Source organism: Pseudorca crassidens, chromosome 19 (assembly GCF_039906515.1).
Source record: "Pseudorca crassidens isolate mPseCra1 chromosome 19, mPseCra1.hap1, whole genome shotgun sequence".
NCBI lineage: Eukaryota > Metazoa > Chordata > Mammalia > Artiodactyla > Delphinidae > Pseudorca > Pseudorca crassidens.
The window spans coordinates 20,382,457-20,400,763 of NC_090314.1; the positions used below are offsets into that span (position 1 = coordinate 20,382,457).

At 37.9% G+C, this 18,307-nt stretch overlaps 1 protein-coding gene and 1 pseudogene across 2 annotated transcripts in view; one reads left to right on the plus strand and one right to left on the minus strand.

The window, feature by feature from the left end:
- The window catches only part of ATAD5 (ATPase family AAA domain containing 5), a 37,709-nt gene that overhangs the window by 1,534 nt on the left and 17,868 nt on the right, over positions 1-18,307 (plus strand). For both annotated transcript variants that reach the window (XM_067715820.1, XM_067715819.1), the window contains exons 2-9: positions 1,368-3,289; positions 4,001-4,109; positions 8,836-8,991; positions 10,918-11,041; positions 11,585-11,666; positions 14,906-15,090; positions 17,163-17,320; positions 18,036-18,195. In XM_067715820.1, coding sequence (XP_067571921.1) covers positions 1,368-3,289; positions 4,001-4,109; positions 8,836-8,991; positions 10,918-11,041; positions 11,585-11,666; positions 14,906-15,090; positions 17,163-17,320; positions 18,036-18,195 — 2,896 coding nt within the window. The remainder of the gene's footprint in view (positions 1-1,367; positions 3,290-4,000; positions 4,110-8,835; positions 8,992-10,917; positions 11,042-11,584; positions 11,667-14,905; positions 15,091-17,162; positions 17,321-18,035; positions 18,196-18,307) is intronic.
- On the minus strand, positions 7,003-7,569 carry LOC137211591 (U6 snRNA-associated Sm-like protein LSm3 pseudogene; annotated as a pseudogene).

Consider the following 18,307-nt stretch of genomic DNA (forward strand, 5'->3'; position numbering starts at 1 on the left):
TTTCATTACACGCTCTGCTTTTGGTGCCCTGCTTACAGGGCTATTTCACAGTAATGATACTTACTGTTTAGTATTTTAAGGGTAAGGACCTTATACACATTATTTTACTTAATATCAGCCCTGTGATGAGGTGTTTTTATCTGTATTCTACAGATGAGAGAAGGTTAAGAAGTAATTAAAAGTAAGTTAGGTTAGAAAAAGTAAGTTAGAAAATTAACAGTAATTTGCTTAAGGTCCCACACTAGTAGATGTCAGAGCCAGCACTTGAGCTTAGATCTGCCTGACTCCAGAGCCTATGGTATTGTGCCTCTGATACGAGCTCACGATAATAATAATACTAACAACTCATTAGCATTTTCTTCTAGTACATTTATCATTTCATTTTAAGATGTAAAATTTTAATCTGTCTGTAATTTATTTTGTCTCATATTTATCCAGAGGGTTAAAATTTGTCCCCGTACTATTTATTAACTACTTCTTTGCCCACTAACTTGAGTGCTACTATTATAATATACCAAATTCTTAAATACACACTTATGTCTCTTTCTGGTTTTCTAATCAGTTCTATTAAGTTGCCTGCCTATTCATGCATCAGTGCTATGCTTTTAATCATGATAGCCTTATAATCCATTTTAATTTTCTAGACTTATAATTCCTTTGTTACTTATCTTCAAAAAAAACAAAAAGGTTTTCTTGTTGTTCTGGCAAGTTTTTTCTAACAAGTGAACTGAGGGAAGTTAAAAATAAAGTTGCTGGAGCTTTTTTTTAAGGGTACTAAATAGTATAAGAGGCAGGCGGTAACTCTTAATAGCATACTAAAACACTGAAAAGTCTTGTTTTATTTGTAGTAAATGTCCACTATAATTTTCACTTAATTAGTAAATTTTGAGATCCTAGACTTGTTCACCATGTACCTGTTTCTTGGAAATAGTTAGAATAATTTGTTTATTTTTAACTAAAACAGTATAAAGGGAATGGAAATAATATTTATAGAGTTCCTAGCATGCATCAGACTTCACATGTATGTAATATGTTCATTACAAATTCTGTGGGGTGGGTGGTACTATTCAAAGGTTATAGAGTAAACAGAGGCCAACAGTAATTAACACATTTGTACACAAGCATAGGGGGCCTTGAAACTTTTTATTGACGTATAATGTATAAAGTACACAAATTATAATTGTATAACTTGATGTGACATTGAGATTTGAATGTAGGTTTAACTTTAAAGCTCTTTTTCTTCCTAATATGTAATGTTTATCAACTAAGGGAGCCTTCCTTTTTTTATTGCATTACATAAAATAATAGATCCATGTTTAAAATTTATGTTGCTTGAAATAAGTGTTTTTCTTCTTTTAAATTGATAGGCAAGCAAGAAGCGAAGGAAAGATGATGACAGAACTTGCAAAACAATCACTAAATATTTATCACCAATGGGGAAGACTGCAGACAGGGTTTTCTCTCCACCAAAATCCAGTAATATTCTGGATTATTTTAGAAAGACTTTACCCACAAATGAGAAAACTCAGACAGCAAAAAAGTACAAGATAAAATCATCCACACCATTGCCTGCTGACAGTGACAAAGACTGTAAAACACCTTTGGAAATGTCCTCAAATACAGAGAATAAGAAGAGAGGAAAGAGACTTAATTTATCTCATCAACTAAGTCATATTAAAACTGAAAATGAATCTGCAATTGAAATTAACAGTGATGATAGCAAGGAAGACTCCAGTTTAAGTAACAATTTTGTGGGAAGTAGTACTTCTGCTTTACTCTACAAGAAACATGTCAAGGTACTTGCAGAAAGTATTCAAGATACCAAAAAACAATCAAGCACTATGACCTCCAAGAAAAGTTCTAAGAAAATAAGTCCTAAACAAGGTCCCTCAAAAAATGATCGCAGAAAATTGAGGAAAAGGAAGCACAGAGAGGTAATAGATCTATCTGAAAGTTTACCCTTAGCAGAGGAACTAAATCTCCTTAAAAGACATGGTAATGAGAGTAAACAGATAATGCCTTCCCTAACTAATGAAATGGAAAATACTGCAAATGATGCAGAATCTAGAGATAATATAACTAAAACAGCCCAGTTAAATGATAGTACAATAACTGTCTCATATGAGGAATTTTTAAAAAGTCACAACGAAAGTAAAGTGGAACAGGCACCAGACTCTACAGTGTCTGTTTGTATTCCTTCTGAAACTGTTGACGATGCAGTCAAAAGTGGTTGTATGACTGACCCAGAAACCTATGAAATTTCCCAACAGGTCCGCTTTAAGACAGTCACTGTTCTTGCACAAGTTCACCCCATCCCCCCAAAAAAGACAGGGAAAATACCCTCAATTTTCTTGAAACAAAAGCAGGTGGAAATGGAAAATAGTCTGTCTGATCCTGAGAATGAACAGACGAGTCAGAAAAGAAAATCTAATGTCGTTATACATGAGGAAGAACTAGAATTGGCAGTGTTGGAAGCTGGAAGTTCTGAAGCTGTGAAACCAAAATGCACTCTAGAAGAAAGACAGCAGTTTATGAAAGCATTTAGGCAGCCAACATCAGATGCACTTAAAAATGGAGTCAAAAAGTCTTCTGATAAGCAGAAAGAGCTCAATGAAAAATCTTTAAATGAGGAAGGAAGAGACAATAATTCTAAAAAAATCATGGAAATTCCTAATATCCAAATGATTTCAAATAATGGCAATTCACAGACACATGCTGATAAAGGAGGTTTTCCTAAGGAGAAAAGTAAAAAACTGAAGAAAAAGAATAAAAAAATCTTAGATACTGGTGCTATTCCAGGTGAAAATAGAGAGAGAAATCCTCAAGAGAAAGAATCAACTTTTTCCTTTAAAGAGAAACAAAATCAAAACAGGCTTAGAATGAGTTTAAGACAAAAGAAAACAGAAGTTTTCAAAAACAGCACATTACTTAACAGCAAAAACCTTGTTTGTGAAGGTGCAGCAGATGATGACCCTCTAAAAATTTCCTCTCCGTGTAACAATAAGTCTTCAAGAAAAACCGGCATACCAGTTAAGGATAAGGTTATACACTCTAAAACTGAGACTGAAGACAGCTTGGTATTTGTTTCTACACTGAAACCAAGCAGAAGATCTGTAAGAAGTAGCAGCACACCTGCTACAGTAATCATTAGAGCTACTGATTCTGAAGACGCACAAGACGATAGTCCAGTAAAAGCTTCCACTCCAAAAGCAGCGAACTTATCAGGGAAGCGTAGCTTATATACAGCGGAATTAATAACAGTATCCTCTGATTCAGAGAGTCCTATTAGGTAAAGTTTTGTTTTGTTCTCAAGTTCTAAATATTCTGCATGTATTATTAGATGTGAAGGAAAGTATGTCAAGCACTGAAGAATTGTTTTTTTTTCTAGAACACAGCTGATTTATAAGAAAAAGAAAACAGGGTTTCAAAAATGTTGCTTATTTTCCATATTTAATTTAAACTCAGGCATGATTTCAGAAGAATTCTAGCCGTATTTTAGATGAGTTTTAAACTCCTATTTATCATAGTTGTTAATTCCTGGAGAAATATCCTCCAAATATGAATTCTGTGCATTTAACAAACATAAGATTAAAAATAAATCATAGAACATTTTTAGGTAAGCTGAGCCATATACTGTGAGGTATTGTGTTGGCCAGAAAGTTTGCTCAGGTTTTTCCGTAAGATGCCTCGGGAAATCCGAATGAACTTTTTGGCCAACTCAACATATACTTGCATGTTGGTTCTGGCTAATCCTAGGGGCTAATTTTCTGGAAAGCTTATGATTTATAAAATGAAACTTTATATTTTCTAAGAGTTTAACATTGAGTTTGGCTTACTTTTGAATCAGTTTGAAACTGATGGGGGGGTGTCTTTTTTCGTTTTCTGATTCAGAACTGTCCAGAAATTAGAGCCCTAGTTGGTTCCTTTCTATATTTAATTGAAATTCTTACACATTATAATCACATAAATGTTTGTGAATATCTTTTTGGGTTTTTTTCAGAATGAAATTCACCAGAATTAGTACTCCCAAAAAATCTAAGAAAAAATCTAAGAAAAGGTCTAAGAAATCTGAAGCAGCTGATGAAGATTTTGAGTCTCAGACTAGAAAGGTAATTGAAATATTAGGGTGTCCTGTAAGTGGTATTCTGTTTTGTAAAACAATAACTATTACTATTGGAAGTGATACGCCAAAAGAAGATTCACATATTTCATAGATTGGTTATGTTAACTATAACCCTATATTATTTTTTGCTGTTATTTTATTCCTCTAGTTAGCTTATTAAGAGATCAACATATCTTATTGTGAGATGAAAGCAATTGATAAAGACAGTATCGTTTACTTAGAAAAAGTTTTCTTAGTGACAGTTATATTCCAATCTTTTTCCCTAAGGCTGCTTATGGAAATAAGCATGATTGAATTTTTGGTTTATTTTTATAGATTAGAGGCTAACAAGTGGGGTCTCTCAACCCTGCTACTGTTGACATTGTGCGCTGGATAATTCTTTGTTGTGGGGAACTGTCTTGTACGTTATAGGATGTTTCGCAGTAATCCTGGCCTCTACCCGTGAGATGCCAATAGCACCCCAGCTGCCCTAGCTATGATAATCAAAATATCTCCAGTCATTGCTAAATATCCCCTGGAGGGAAAAATCACCCCCAGTTGAAAACAATTTTCCTAAAGGGAGAGGTTGTATGTATAAGAATAGTTTAGCTGCTTTTGTAAAGTAAACTGCTTATCCCTTATGATGAGAGAATTGGATTCTCTCCTGGGTGAGTAGGTACAAATGTGTGTGTGTGTGTGTGTTGAAAAAGCCACCAGGGTGGTTCTGATATAATCCTTGGGTGAAAGCCACTGCCACAGAAAGTTGGTATCTCTTTTGTTTTTATTTAACAGCTCTCTTCCCCCCCCACCGCATCGGGGTGGGGGGGGGGCTTCTTATCTCACTCTAGGTACTATGCTTGGTACTCTTATCATTAATCTTATAAAGTAAATATTTAACCCTGTTTTGAAGGACAGTGGCGCCAAAGGAGGTGAAAATATTTTTGAGAGTTGACATGATATATGATGGAATTTAAGCTGGGGACAGGGAAAAGGGGTACCAGGGGCTGATAAATAAGGAGAAAGTAGAGAGCTGTCAGGACGGAAGTTCCTGTTTTAGTCAGGAGTAACCAAGTGTGAGCTGGGAGGACAGGCAGCTAGGTCAGAAAGGAGGGTGTTGGAAATGACTGGTTTTTGAGATGATAGGACTATGGTTGATTTTGATTTTCTTCATTTTTCTGTTTTTTGTTTTTCTATAAACATGAACTTTTAAAAACTTTTATCAGAAAAATAACTATTAGGGAAAAAGAAACAGATTTCAGGTAATAGCAGAACTACATGCCAAAATGCATGTGGATTTTTTTTTCACACATTCACTAAAACATGTCTTTTTTTTTTTTTGGTACACGGTCCTCTCACTGTTGTGGCCTCTCCCGTTGCGGAGCGCAGGCTCAGCGGCCACGGCTCACGGGCCCAGCCGCTCCGCGGCATGTGGGACCTTCCCGGACCGGGGCACGAAACCATGTCCCCTGCATCGGCAGGAGGACTCTCAACCACTGCGCCACCAGGGAAGCCCTGTTTTTCTTAACTGTTTCAATGATTGAGTCGTTAATTTAAATTTAGCTGGATTATTTTGAATGCTAACTTATCCTAAGGTTCATCAGCCTGTCAAAAATTTTGCTAGGGACTTCCCTGGTGGCGCAGTGGTTAAGAATCCACCTGCCAATGCAGGGGACACGGGTTCGAGCCCTGGTCCGGGAAGATTCCTCATGCCGTGGAGCAACTAAGCCCGTGCGCCACAACTACAGAGCCTGTGCTCTAGAGCCTGCGAGCCACAACTACTGAGCCCACACACCTAGAGCCTGTGCTGTGCAACAAGAGAAGCCACCACAATGAGAAGCCCGTGCACCGCAACGAAGATCCAACCCAGCCAAAAATCAATCAATCAAATAAACTTATGAAAAAGAAAAAAAAAATTTTGCTAGCAGAACAACAAAAATCTGTCACTCTACTACTATAAAGCAGATCCTTAACATTCCTAACCTCCTTATGTATGTTCTGAATATCCATATCTATTCTTTTTTTATATTTTAGTTTTAATTTAAAAAATATTTTTTTCCGTGCCTATTCTTTTTAATGTTTTTAAAAAACATTTTAAAAGTTTTTGGAATTCCCTGGGGATCCAGTGGTTAGGACTCCGCGCTTCCACTGCAGAGGGCACAGGTTCGATCCCTGGTGTGGGAACTAAGATCCTGCATGTCACAAGGCACAGTCAAAAAAAATTTTTTTTTAACTTTTTAAAAACGGCAAACATTTGTTTAAAAGACACAGTAGTATATAAATTTAAAAGTGAAAACTTAAAATTTTCTCTCTCCTACTGTTTAGGGGGAACCCACTTTTTTTTTCTTAATTGCTATCTCTCTTACTTTTTAGAAAGATTCTACTGAACTTTTAAATGCTGCTTATATTATTTATTTATTTGGATTTTATTTAATTAATTTATTTATTTGACTGCCTTGGGTCTTCGTTGCTGTGCGTGGGCTTTCTCTAGTTGTGGCGAGCAGGGTCTACTCTTCATTGCAGTGTGCGGGCTTCTCATTGCGATGGCTTCTCTTGTTGCAGAGCATGGGCTCTAGGTGTTCCGGCTTTAGTGATTGTGGCACGCAGGCTCTAGAGTGCAGGCTCAGTAGTTGTGGCGCATGGGCATAGTTGCTCCACGGCATGTGGGATCTTCCCGGACCAGGGATTGAACCCGTGTCCCCTGCATTAGCAGGCGGATTCTTAAGCACTGTGCCACCAGGGAGGTCCCCAGGGGGAACCCACTTTTAATAGTTACAAGTTCATCTGTCCAGACTTTTTCCTATCCTTAAATATTTATATGTCATTTTTAAAAGGGATCATATAATGTGAGCTATTTTGCAGCTTGCTTGCTATGTGTTTTCTTTTGGGTTTTTTTTTTTTGCATCTTGGTGATCACATTTATTGGAAGGGTTGGAGAAAAATAAAAATGCCATTTAGCTTAAGAATTTGTGAGTTATCTACAAATCAACTTATTTCAGAAGTTGAAGAATTCTTGGTTATTTCTTAAAATCAAAACATACGCCGGTTTCTCTTTTGAATATCTTCTACATTTAAAGAGGCAATCATACAAAATCTCCTATTTTCCACACAGGATAAATTCTTTGTTTCAACCAACTCTCAATGGTGGGGCAACTAGCACAACACCGTCTCCCCGGACAAAGAGCATCAGGATATTCCGTTTGGTTGATTTATATATCTCTTCATATGTTTCTTCATCAATTTCTATAGTGGTCACAGTTTCTTCCACATCTCCCAATATCATATTTAAATGCTGATCATAAGCATGTAACCTGCCTCGAAGCTCTCTGTCGTTTCTCATTTTCACATAGATTCGTTCATCCAGACTGAGCCTGAAGAGATCCAGAGGCTCTTCTACAGTGTTGGTAGTTTGTTGCTGGTCCACGTCGTCCGCCATCTTCCAAACCCTGCGCTCTTTGCTTGCTATGTGTTTTTAATTCAAATGTAAAAACCTGTAGAACTCAGAATATGGAAAATACATTATCTGGAAGATAATATTTAAATGCACAAGATCGCTTAGTACATCAGTGGCAGAGCCAGGCCTGAAGGCCAGACTTTATTCTTATCAGTGCTCTTTTCCATACCTACTACCTTTTCAACCTCTCTTCAAAGGACTCAGCCTAAAAGTGACTAAAATCAAAGAATAGGTGCCATGAAGATAATGGGGAAATAACCAGTAATTCTTATCTGTACAGACATCTATTTGTTTGTTTTGGCTGCACCACGCAGCATGTGGAATTTCCCTGACTAGGGATTGAACCCATGGCCCCTGCACTGGAAGCACAGAGTCTTAACCACTGGACCACCGGGGAAGTCCACAGACATCTTTTTTTTTCCGCGGTATGCGGGCCTCTCACTCTTGCGGCCTCTCCCGTTGCGGAGCGCAGGCTCAGCGGCGACGGCTCACGGGCCCAGCCGCTCCGCGGCACGCGGGATCCTCCCGGACCGGACACAAACCCGTGCCCCCTGCATCGGCAGGCGGACTCCCAACCACTGCGCCACCAGGGAAGCCCGCCAGACATCTATTTTTAAAAAAGGTTTTATATACAGACATTTAATATGGATATCTTTTTGGGTATTTTTCACAAATGTAATTATATTTATCTGAATAGATTTCAAGCAAGCAATAAAGGCAAACCAAGTATAATTAGACACATTTTAATTTCATTTCCTTGGTAAGATTTGAATAACCATTTTTTTTGTCTTTTATTTAGTGTGATCTGTGATTATATTTTTCTATTATATATGTACTTAGTGGACTTCATTTTTTTAGAGCAGTTTTAGGTTCACAGCAAAATTGAGCAAAAGGTATAGATTTCCCATATACCCAGTGCTGTCACACATGCATAGCCTCCCCATAATCAATATCAAAATAGTACATTTGTTATAATTGATGAACTTACATTGACACATCATTATCACCCAGTGTCTGTAGTTTAAATTAAGGTTCACTCTTGGTATTGTACATTCTGTGGGTTTAGACAAATGTAAAAATGACATGTATCCACCATTATAGTACCATACAGAGTAGTTTCACTGCCTTAAAAATCCTCTGTGCTCTGCCTATTCGTCCCTTTTTCCCTGGCAACTACTGATCTTTTTACTGTCTTTAAAGGTTTGCCTTTTCTATTTTTTTCTATTATTAAATATAAAATATTTGCCAGTAACCTAAATTATTATTTCACATTTGTGTTTAGGTAAGCAGTGCTTCAAAAAATGTATCCAAAGCAAAACAATTGATTGAAAAAGCAAAAGCTTTACACATTAGTAGGTCAAAAGCTACTGAAGAAATAGTGACACCTTTAAGGCGTTCGTCCAGACATCAGACGCTCCCTGAAAAGTCAGAAACAGAAGTAAGTATTACAAATATTTATTGATATAAATTCTGTTCTGTTCTTCTGTTTGAAATGGGAGAAGGAAACTGTTATAAAATTATAAGGTAGAATTGTAGGAAGCCCTGAGGTTGTAGAAAAAATATCATTTTCCATTCTCTTTTCGAAGGCTTTGGCTCTCTTTTGCCTACAGAATACACTCTGAATCCTTATCAAGTCATTCAAGATCCTTCTTAGGCTGAACTAGCTCCTCCTTTTCCTCAAAACAACCCCCCTTCCTAAAACACACTCTTTTTGCTCCGTCATACTAAATTATTCATTTTGCCTGAAAGGCTGCAATTTTTACTTTTTTCAGTTTGTAGTTTCAGCGTAAAATGTATATTAGGTACTCTCTTCCACCTGAGGAATTCCTACTCAGAGTTTAAGATCATGCTAAATTATGCCACCATCTCTCTCTCTTTTTTAAAAAAATATAATAACATGATTTATTTAAAGTGTGCAATTCAGTCACTTTTAAAGAGTGTGCATTCATTCACAGAGTTGTGCATTCATCACCACAGTCAATTTTAGAATATTTCATTACCCCCAAAAGAACCCTCGTTCTCCTTAGCTGTCACCTTCCTATCTCCCCTCCCCCAGCCCTAGCCAAACACTAATCTACTTTCTGTCTCTATAGATTTGCCTATTCTGGACATTTAATATAAATGGTATCCTACCATATGTGTCCTTTGTATCTGGCTTCTGTCATTTAGCATAATGTTTTAAAGGTTCTTCCATGTTGTAGAATCAGTATTTTGTTTCTTTTTATTACCAAATAACACCCCATTATATGGAAATACCACATTTCATTTACCCATTCATCAATTGATGGACATTTGGGTTGCTTCCACTTTTCGGCTATGAAAAATGCTGTGAATAATCGACTACCTACTCTTGAAAGCTTTGCTGATGCCTTCAAGACAAATAGTTTCCTTCCCTATATGTACTTTAATTTACTTTCATGGGTTTTTTTTTTTGTATTTAGTCAGTATTACTTTCACTATACTGTATTATAACTAGTTAAACTATGTTTTAAAATAAATTTATTTATTCATTTATCTTTGGTTGTTTCGGGTCTTCGATGCTGCGCACGGGCTTTCTTTAGTTGTGGTGAGTGGGGGCTACTCTTCGTTGCGGTGCACGGGTTTCTCATTGCGGTGACTTCTCTTGTTGCGGAGCAGAGGCTCTAGGCATGCGGGCTTCAGTAGTTGTGGCATGTGGGCTCAGCAGTTGCGGCTCGTGGGCTCTAGAGCACAGGCTCAGTAGTTGTGGTGCACGGGCTTAGCTGCTCTGCGGCCATGTGGGATCTTACTGGACCAGGGATTGAACCTGTGTCCCCTTCATTGGCAGGCAGATTCTTAACCACTGCACCACCAGGGAAGCTCACTAGTTAAACGATTTACTCATAGATTAGCTCTCCCTCTGTCCCCTAAACCCTGGTGGAAACTTGACACCAACTCTAGAGTTTCATTTTTGTGTGCGTTCCCAGTGCCTGCTGTATTGCCTAACACATAGTAGATGCTCAATAGATGTATGCTGACCACATGAGAACTTACCAGACTACATCTAATACATATCTAGGATGTATAGTTCTGAAAGGGAATAGCCATAATTTTTATAGCTTGGTTGTATTGATTCTTTTATCTGCAATATAATCTGTTCGTTGCTTCTTTAAAAAAGAAAACCCATGGTCATAATCAATCCACTCTTTGATCACGTGAACTTGTATGATATAAGCACAGACTATTGCCATTCATATCCTGTGTTTTCTGTGTTAGTTTCTGACAGGGAGATGTATGGAGTTGCTAATGTGATTATCTTGTCATGGCTTCTAGCACTGTAATCCTTTTGAAATTTTAATAACATTAATTGTATGTTATTAAAATTTTTTTTCTTATTCTGTCTTAGGACTCTGTAATAACAGGTTCAAGTCCTACTCCTTTAAAGCATCCTGAGAAAAATCAGAAGAAACTTCAGTGTCTGAATGATGTGTTAGGAAAAAAACTTAACAAGACTCCTAAAAATGTCCCTGGTAATCAGATTTGATAACTTGATGATGAACATTAGAATGTTTTGGGGGGATTATATTGTTCTGAATTTTAACTTTATCTCATTTTGATTTAATCTCTTGTCTTATAAAATATAACCTTTTAATTATATTAGATATTTCTATTTTAATAAGTGAGTAAAGTTATAATGTAGTGAAGAGTTTTACAAAAGGTAACTGAGTGTATTTTAAGTGATTGCATTTCTTTGTATCTATCTAGCCTCAGTTAACTTAGTGGTTCCCAAAGCTGACTGATTATCAAAATCATCTGGTAAATTAAAAAAATTTTTAAATCCTTAGGTCCTTCCCTAGACATACTGACTGAGAATCTCCAGAGGTGGGTTGTGGGAATCTGTAGTTTAAAAAGAAGCTCCCCAAGAGATTCTGATATTGATTTTGCCAAGTTGAGAGATCAGCTCATTATAGAAAATTTTTTAATTAAAAAAATTTTTTTTAAGTTTTAAAAGTAGCTAGAGGTAAGTGGAGATGATGAACCTTGATACTAACCTAAGCATTTATTTTTCTAAGGAAAAGTGAAAGTCGCGCCTTTATTTCTTACTAGAAAGGCTCAGAAAACAGCTGATCCTGTCCTTGGTTTTGATGAAAGCAGGTCAGTCTGATACAAATTTTAAAATGTCAAAATATTTCATGGAATGTATTTTGCATTCATTTACTTTGATGAGAAAGCATTTAAGTTATCATTTGAAGCTTTGATAAATCCATTTTTACAGATGACAATATTGACAATGCTACAACTGCAATTTGAATATCTTGGTCTTTTGCAAACATTTTGTGTCCATCTCTAGACAAAACAGTGGGAAAATAAACAAGCAAACCAAAAAGCTGATTTATGAACTTGTTCAGTAAATATTTAAATACCTACTATGTAGCAGGTGCTGTTTTTGGTACTAGGAATATCATGGGGAATAAGACACATTCCCTGTCCTCAGGAGGCTTATACCCTAGAGGAAAGACAATCTCTGATTAAACATTAATTGGGCCAACAAATGAAAAATTGCAGTGTGCTAAGAAGGAGAGGTACAAAGGTCTATTAAAAGTTTGTTGAGGGCTTCCCTGGTGGCACAGTGGTTGCGAATCCGCCTGCCGATGCAGGGGACACGGGTTCGTGCCCCGGTCCGGGAAGATCCCACATGCCGCGGAGCGACTAGGCCCGTGAGCCATGGCCGCTGAGCGGGCACGTCCGGAGCCTGTGCTCCGCAATGGGAGAGGCCACAACAGTGAGAGGCCCGCGTACCGCAAAAAAAAAAAAAAAAAAAAAAAAAAATTGTAAAAAAGAAAAGAAAAGTTTGTTTAGTTGATTTGGTCTGGTCAAGCAAGGATTTTCTTTTTTTTTTTTTGCAGTATGCGGGGCCTCTCACTGTTGTGGCTTCTCCCGTTGTGGAGCACAGGCTCCGGACGCGCAGGCTCAGCGGCCATGGCTCACGGGCCCAGCCGCTCCGTGGCATGTGGGATCTTCCCGGACCGGGGCACGAACCCGTGTCCCCTGCATCGGCAGGCGGATTCGCAACCACTGTGCCACCAGGGAAACCTGCAATCAGAGGGTTTTAAACAGAAGTATGGACATAAACATTTGGATTTTGAAAGTTTAATTTGACTGCTGGATTAATTTGGCTCTTGTACAGAGAGTGGGATGGAAGAGGATTAGAGTGGATGCAAGAGTTTGGGTGTGAGATGATGGAGGTGTGGACTCAGGTGCTGGAGACGATGTATGAAAAGATTTTAGGAGATAAATTTAAGAACCCTTGATGATTAATTAGACATGGGGGCTGGGGGTGGGAGAGATGAAGGTAGAAGGATGACACTTAAGTTCTGGTCTGTGCCAGTAGATGGCATGATGGAAGAAGACCAGGTTTAGGGACATGAGTTCAGGTTATTTGGTTTTTTTCCTGTTTCAGTTTTATTGAGGAATAACTACATATTGTTAAATGCACAAATCTTAAGTATACAGTTTTGATAAGTACACTTATCAAAGTGTATCAAGATGTCAAGATATAACATCTTTCTTTTACTCCCTAACGGTTACTTACTCTTTTCCTGTATCACCACCATCACCACCACAACAAAAGGTTACCACTCTTCTGATTTCTATTACCATCAGTTAGTTTGACTTCGGTTGCCATGGGTTAGTCTTGTCTGTTTTAGAACTTCATGTAAACTTTGTATATATTGTTTTGTGCCTAACTGCTCTTGTTCAGTACACATATATTTTTTAAAATCAACTTCATTCAGGTATAATGTACATACAATCATATGCACCCATATTAAGTGAACAGTTTGAGGTTTAACAAATGTACACACCTGTGTGATCGCCACCACAATAGAGAACATTTCATCACTCTCAGAAATTCCCTTTTGCCTCTTTGCAGTTCATCCCTGCTTCCACTCCCAATGCCATGCAACCTGTGATCTGCTTTCTGTTGGTATAGATTAGTTTGCCTTTTCTAGAATTTCATAGAAATGAAATCATACAGGAGGTACACTTTTGTCTCTGGCTTCTTTCAGTCAAAGAATATCAGTAGTCTGTTCTTTTTTATTGCCGAATAGTATTCCTTATACGAATATATTTACCACAATTTATTCTTTTATTGGTGGCCATTTGGGTTGTTTCCAGTATTTACCCATTTACTCATGGATTCCTGTTTTATTCTCTGGGTTTTAATCCATTAATAATTTTAATGCTCAAATTGATTCTAATTTGGCCATTGGAAGCCCTTCAGCTTGGTTTCTATGCCCCTTTGACACATACTCATCATTTATAGAGCATTTCTTACTTTTTTGAACACAAAGATATTCCAGGCTCATCTTTTATTTGCCCTGCCCCAGCTCTTTAATTAGCCTCTTCTGCAAGGAGCCCTGGTTCCTTTTAGTGGAGGTGCTTATTTTGCTCCTGAGGTATCAGTGCTTCTAGGCTTTCTCAGCAGATAAAGCTAGGAAATACACACACACACACACATCAAAACTATTTCTAACTGTATATAATATATGTGTGTATATTTTTTATTAGTACCTTGTACCCCCTCCTTAAAGTTTACCTTCTGCTATAGGCACATACTAATATAGCTACTTCACCCATCTTTTCATCCTCCCCTCTAATTAATAGTCAAAAAGGTACACCTCCTCTTTTCTGAGATTAATCTCTTCAGTCTGGCTTTAGATCTCATCTTTTCTTCATTTCTCTCAAATGGGAAAGGAATGGAAATTTTTGAAGCCTCTTCTTAATTACCAACCCAAATTTCAGTTTGCAGAGAATATTACAGTCCTCACTCTATATATGGCAGGCTAGGAAGGGTGTATAAGCCGTGACACACCAGCACCATGCTCTCTCTCCCCTCCGCCACTCCATCATCCCATCCTCCTCTACCCTTTCACCAACTTCCCGCTAAAGTCAAGATTCTTATGATTAGCAATACAAGATAAGCCAGGTGAAACTGAGACATCAATAATAAGGGCCTTAAGGTTCCTGCTATTGTATTGGAAACAATATTACCTTAGAAGTTCTTGTATTAACTTTTAGAAATGTGGCACTGATTTTGTTTTCTGATTATAATATAAATGTATGTTTAAATTAAAAAAAAAGGAAGACAGACATTTTGGTGGATGTCCTTCAAGACATTATTTTCTGTATATACTTATTTTTATTTAAATTTTTTTAACACTGAAAGACTTTCGTTTTTACGATAAGCAGAAAAAGAATTTGACCAGCTAACATCTCAGGTAGCTGATTAAATTTTTTCAAATAAAATTAAGAAGTATTTATTGTATAGTTAGTTTATTTTTTTAAGTGTTTATAACCTTAGCTCTCCTTTTCTTACATCATTTTCTTAAAAGTCAAGATGCAACTGAGAAGCCTCAGGCTTGTGATGTGCAGTTTAAAGCAAAGCGTGACTTTCTAATGAGTGGTTTGCCAGATTTGTTGAAACGACAAATTGCAAAGAAAGCTGCTGCGTTAGATGTGTACAATGCAGTGAGTACCAGTTTCCAGAGCGTCGTTCATGTTCAGCAAAAAGATGATGGTGAGTTTATTACTATGAAATATTTTTAAATGTTAGTAGTAATATGAAACTATGTAAGTTGGTTTAAGATGAGACAAAGGTTTAGGTATAATTCTTATGGGGAATTTAGTGTTTTATCCTCTCTTCTTCAGCCTTGGACTGAGGAAGGGGGTGGGGCAAGAAAGCCAAAGGCATCCTCAGCCCTTACCCCTGATGCCAGGGGAGGGCAGGCACATGTGTGGGCCCTTAAGTGAATGCTGTCCAGATGGGCACTGTGTTCTAAAAGGAAGGCAGTTCCCTTCTGAAATCATAGCCTGTGTGTGAACAGATCATCTTTAAGAATTTCTCAGAGGAGCTCCAGCCCTGTCTTTGTCCAGTCTGCTGTTCACTGTTCAAGGGAAATCTGTTTGCCTCCTTTCCAGAACAACTTGTGCTGTTTAGTACCACAAAAGTATCTTGTGGGCTATATCCTGGAATTGGTGACAGGGAGCTCCATTGGACCAACAATGGAGCAACAGTGCTCCATTGCTCTAGTTCGCTGTTTTCTCACATGTACCGTGCACGAGAGCGAGCTGTTTGCCCAAACCTTGTAAGGTGGTGTTAGCTTGATCCTGAGCTAATTCTCTTTGGATCCAAGTGCTATGGCAACCACAGTCCTAGTTTACTTATGTAGTTTTTAATTACTGATAATGTACAGAGCGTTCTATCTTTACTTTGTTGTTGTTCCTACCTAGAGTTTTTTTGTCAGCACAAAAACAGTTATATTCTTCTCAGCTGGCTTTGTGGTTTGGTTTGGTCTATTCCCTCTACTCATGAAATGTTCACTATGTTCTGTTCTCCTTTCTTTTCCTTTTATGTTTCTGACCTTGATAGTTGTTTTTTTTTAAACCCACATTTATTTATTTATTTATTTATTTATTTTTGGCTGTGTTGGGTCTTCGTTTCTGTGAGAGGGCTTTCTCTAGTTGTGGCAAGCGGGGGGCCAGGCTTCATCGCGGTGCACGGGCCTCTCACTATTGCGGCCTCTCTTGTTGCGGTGCACAGGCTCCAGACGCGCAGGCTCAGTAGTTGTGGCTCACGGGCCTAGTTGCTCCGTGGCATGTGGGATCTTCCCAGACCAGGGCTCAAACCTGTGTCCCCTGCATTAGCAGGCAGATTCTCAACCACTGCGCCACTAGGAGAGCCCATGACCTTGGTAGTTTTTGAGTTTTGTTTAGCCTCTCGTTTATGGGGAACTTCCCAGTCAGTCTTTCTAGTAATATTCCACTTTTCTTTTTTTCCCAGTTCTTTCACTGGCCATTCTGTTGATGAAGGCTTTCTTGTTACTTTTACTAGTTTATTTTTGTTTTTACATATTTATTTATTTCATTTTCTTTTTTGCCGAGTCGGGTCTTAGTTGCGGCACGCAGGATCTTCGTTGTGGCGCGTGGGCTTCCCTCTAGTTGTGGCGCGTGGGCTCCAGAGCACATGGGCTCTGTAGTTGTGGTGCAGTGGGCTCCCGAGTGTGTGGGCTCTGTAGTTTGTGCATGCAGACTCTCTAGTTGAGGCGTGCGAGCTCAGTAGTTGTGGTGCGTGGGCTTACTTGCCCCGCAGCATGTGGGATCTTAGTTCCCCGACCAGGGATCGAACCTGCATCCCCTGCATTGGAAGGTGGATTCTTAACCACTAGACCACCAGGGAAGTCCCTAGTTCAGTTTTATAGAGCATTTTCTAATAGTATGTTCAATTATAGAAGTTAGTTATGCTTTTCCTTAGGATCATGCCCACGCTCACCTAGTAACAGAATTTGGATTTCAGGATGCTAACTGCCCCTGAAATTTTTAACCTGATTAGCAAGGTTGATTTAAAAAGGAAAGAAAATATGCTAATATTTGCTTATTTTTAACAATTGGGAGGGAAGACTGGGTAATTTTTATGAATTGTATTTGTTGGAGGTGAGGGTATTGTTTCCTGTATACTCATTTGAGTTTTGGTACATTTGTGTTAACTGTGTAGTTGTTGTCAAGTCTTCTCATGTTTATTTAGTTGGTATTTGATAAGTGGATAAGGATATGAATGAAGGTAATTAACATAATTTTTCTGTTTTTCTTTAGGGTGCCATTTGTGGCATTTGAAGCCACCCACTTGTCCTCTCTTAACTCAACTTAAAGAACTGAATACTAAAGTAATAGATCTCTCAAAATGTGTCATGGCTCTTGGTGAATTTTCAACATTGAATTCAAATTCAAAAAGTAATACTTCTGCTGTTGTGGTAAGTATGAGAGTGGTCATCCATTGTAGGCAGTTTCCTTCATATCTTTCAGAGGGAAAAAATTTTGGATGTTTACTGTTGTGGCCTAAAATTCATCTCTTCCTAGAGTCCAATTTTAAAAAACAAATCCCAGTTGAAGTACATATCTGTTTTAAATAGTCCTAGAGCTTTAAAAACATACTAGGAATTAATGATAGCCAGTTTTAAAAGAATATTAGATTACATAGCACATTTAGATGCTTTATCAGTCAGAATTATAATCTCATAAATGAGTAAAATACAATTAGTTGAAAAGAAAGAACAATAAAAATATGAACTAAGGAACTTCCCTGGTGGCACAGTGGATAAGACTCCGTGCTTCCAATGCAGGGGGCCTGGGTTCGATCCCTGGTCAGGAAACTGGATCCCACATGCATGCTGCAGCTAAGAGTTCACATGCCACAACTAAGGAGCCCTCGAGCCGCAACTAAGGAGCCCTCCTGCAGCAACTAAGACCTGGTGCAACCAAATAAATAAACAAATAAATATTTAAAAAAAAACATGAACCAAGTCCTTCTAAAGCTGTGCAAATGCAGCTTTGCCATCAAGATTGTATTTAGTGACTAAAGCTAATCCTACAATGACATAGACTTATAGACAGAAAGTAGTTGGTAGTATTCTGATTAATATTAATGGACAATGTGGGTTTAATTGAGCATTTTATTCTTTATTGCAGTTTGTTGGGAGAAGGAAGGATTTGACTGAAGAAGTACGAAATCTTTTGCTGGAGGAAATTAGGTGGTCAAATCCCGAGTTTTCTTTGAGGAAATACTTCCCTTTGCTTCTAAAAAAGCGAACTGAGCCCCAGGTACTTTCCAAGTGTCATCGTAAACAAGGTTAGTGATAATTATTATTTCTGTTAACATTTCAGTTTTGAAAACACTAAGCTTAGCCATTGACTCTTGGAAGTGGTCACCACCGAGAGAACATTACTTATGGTTGATAGGG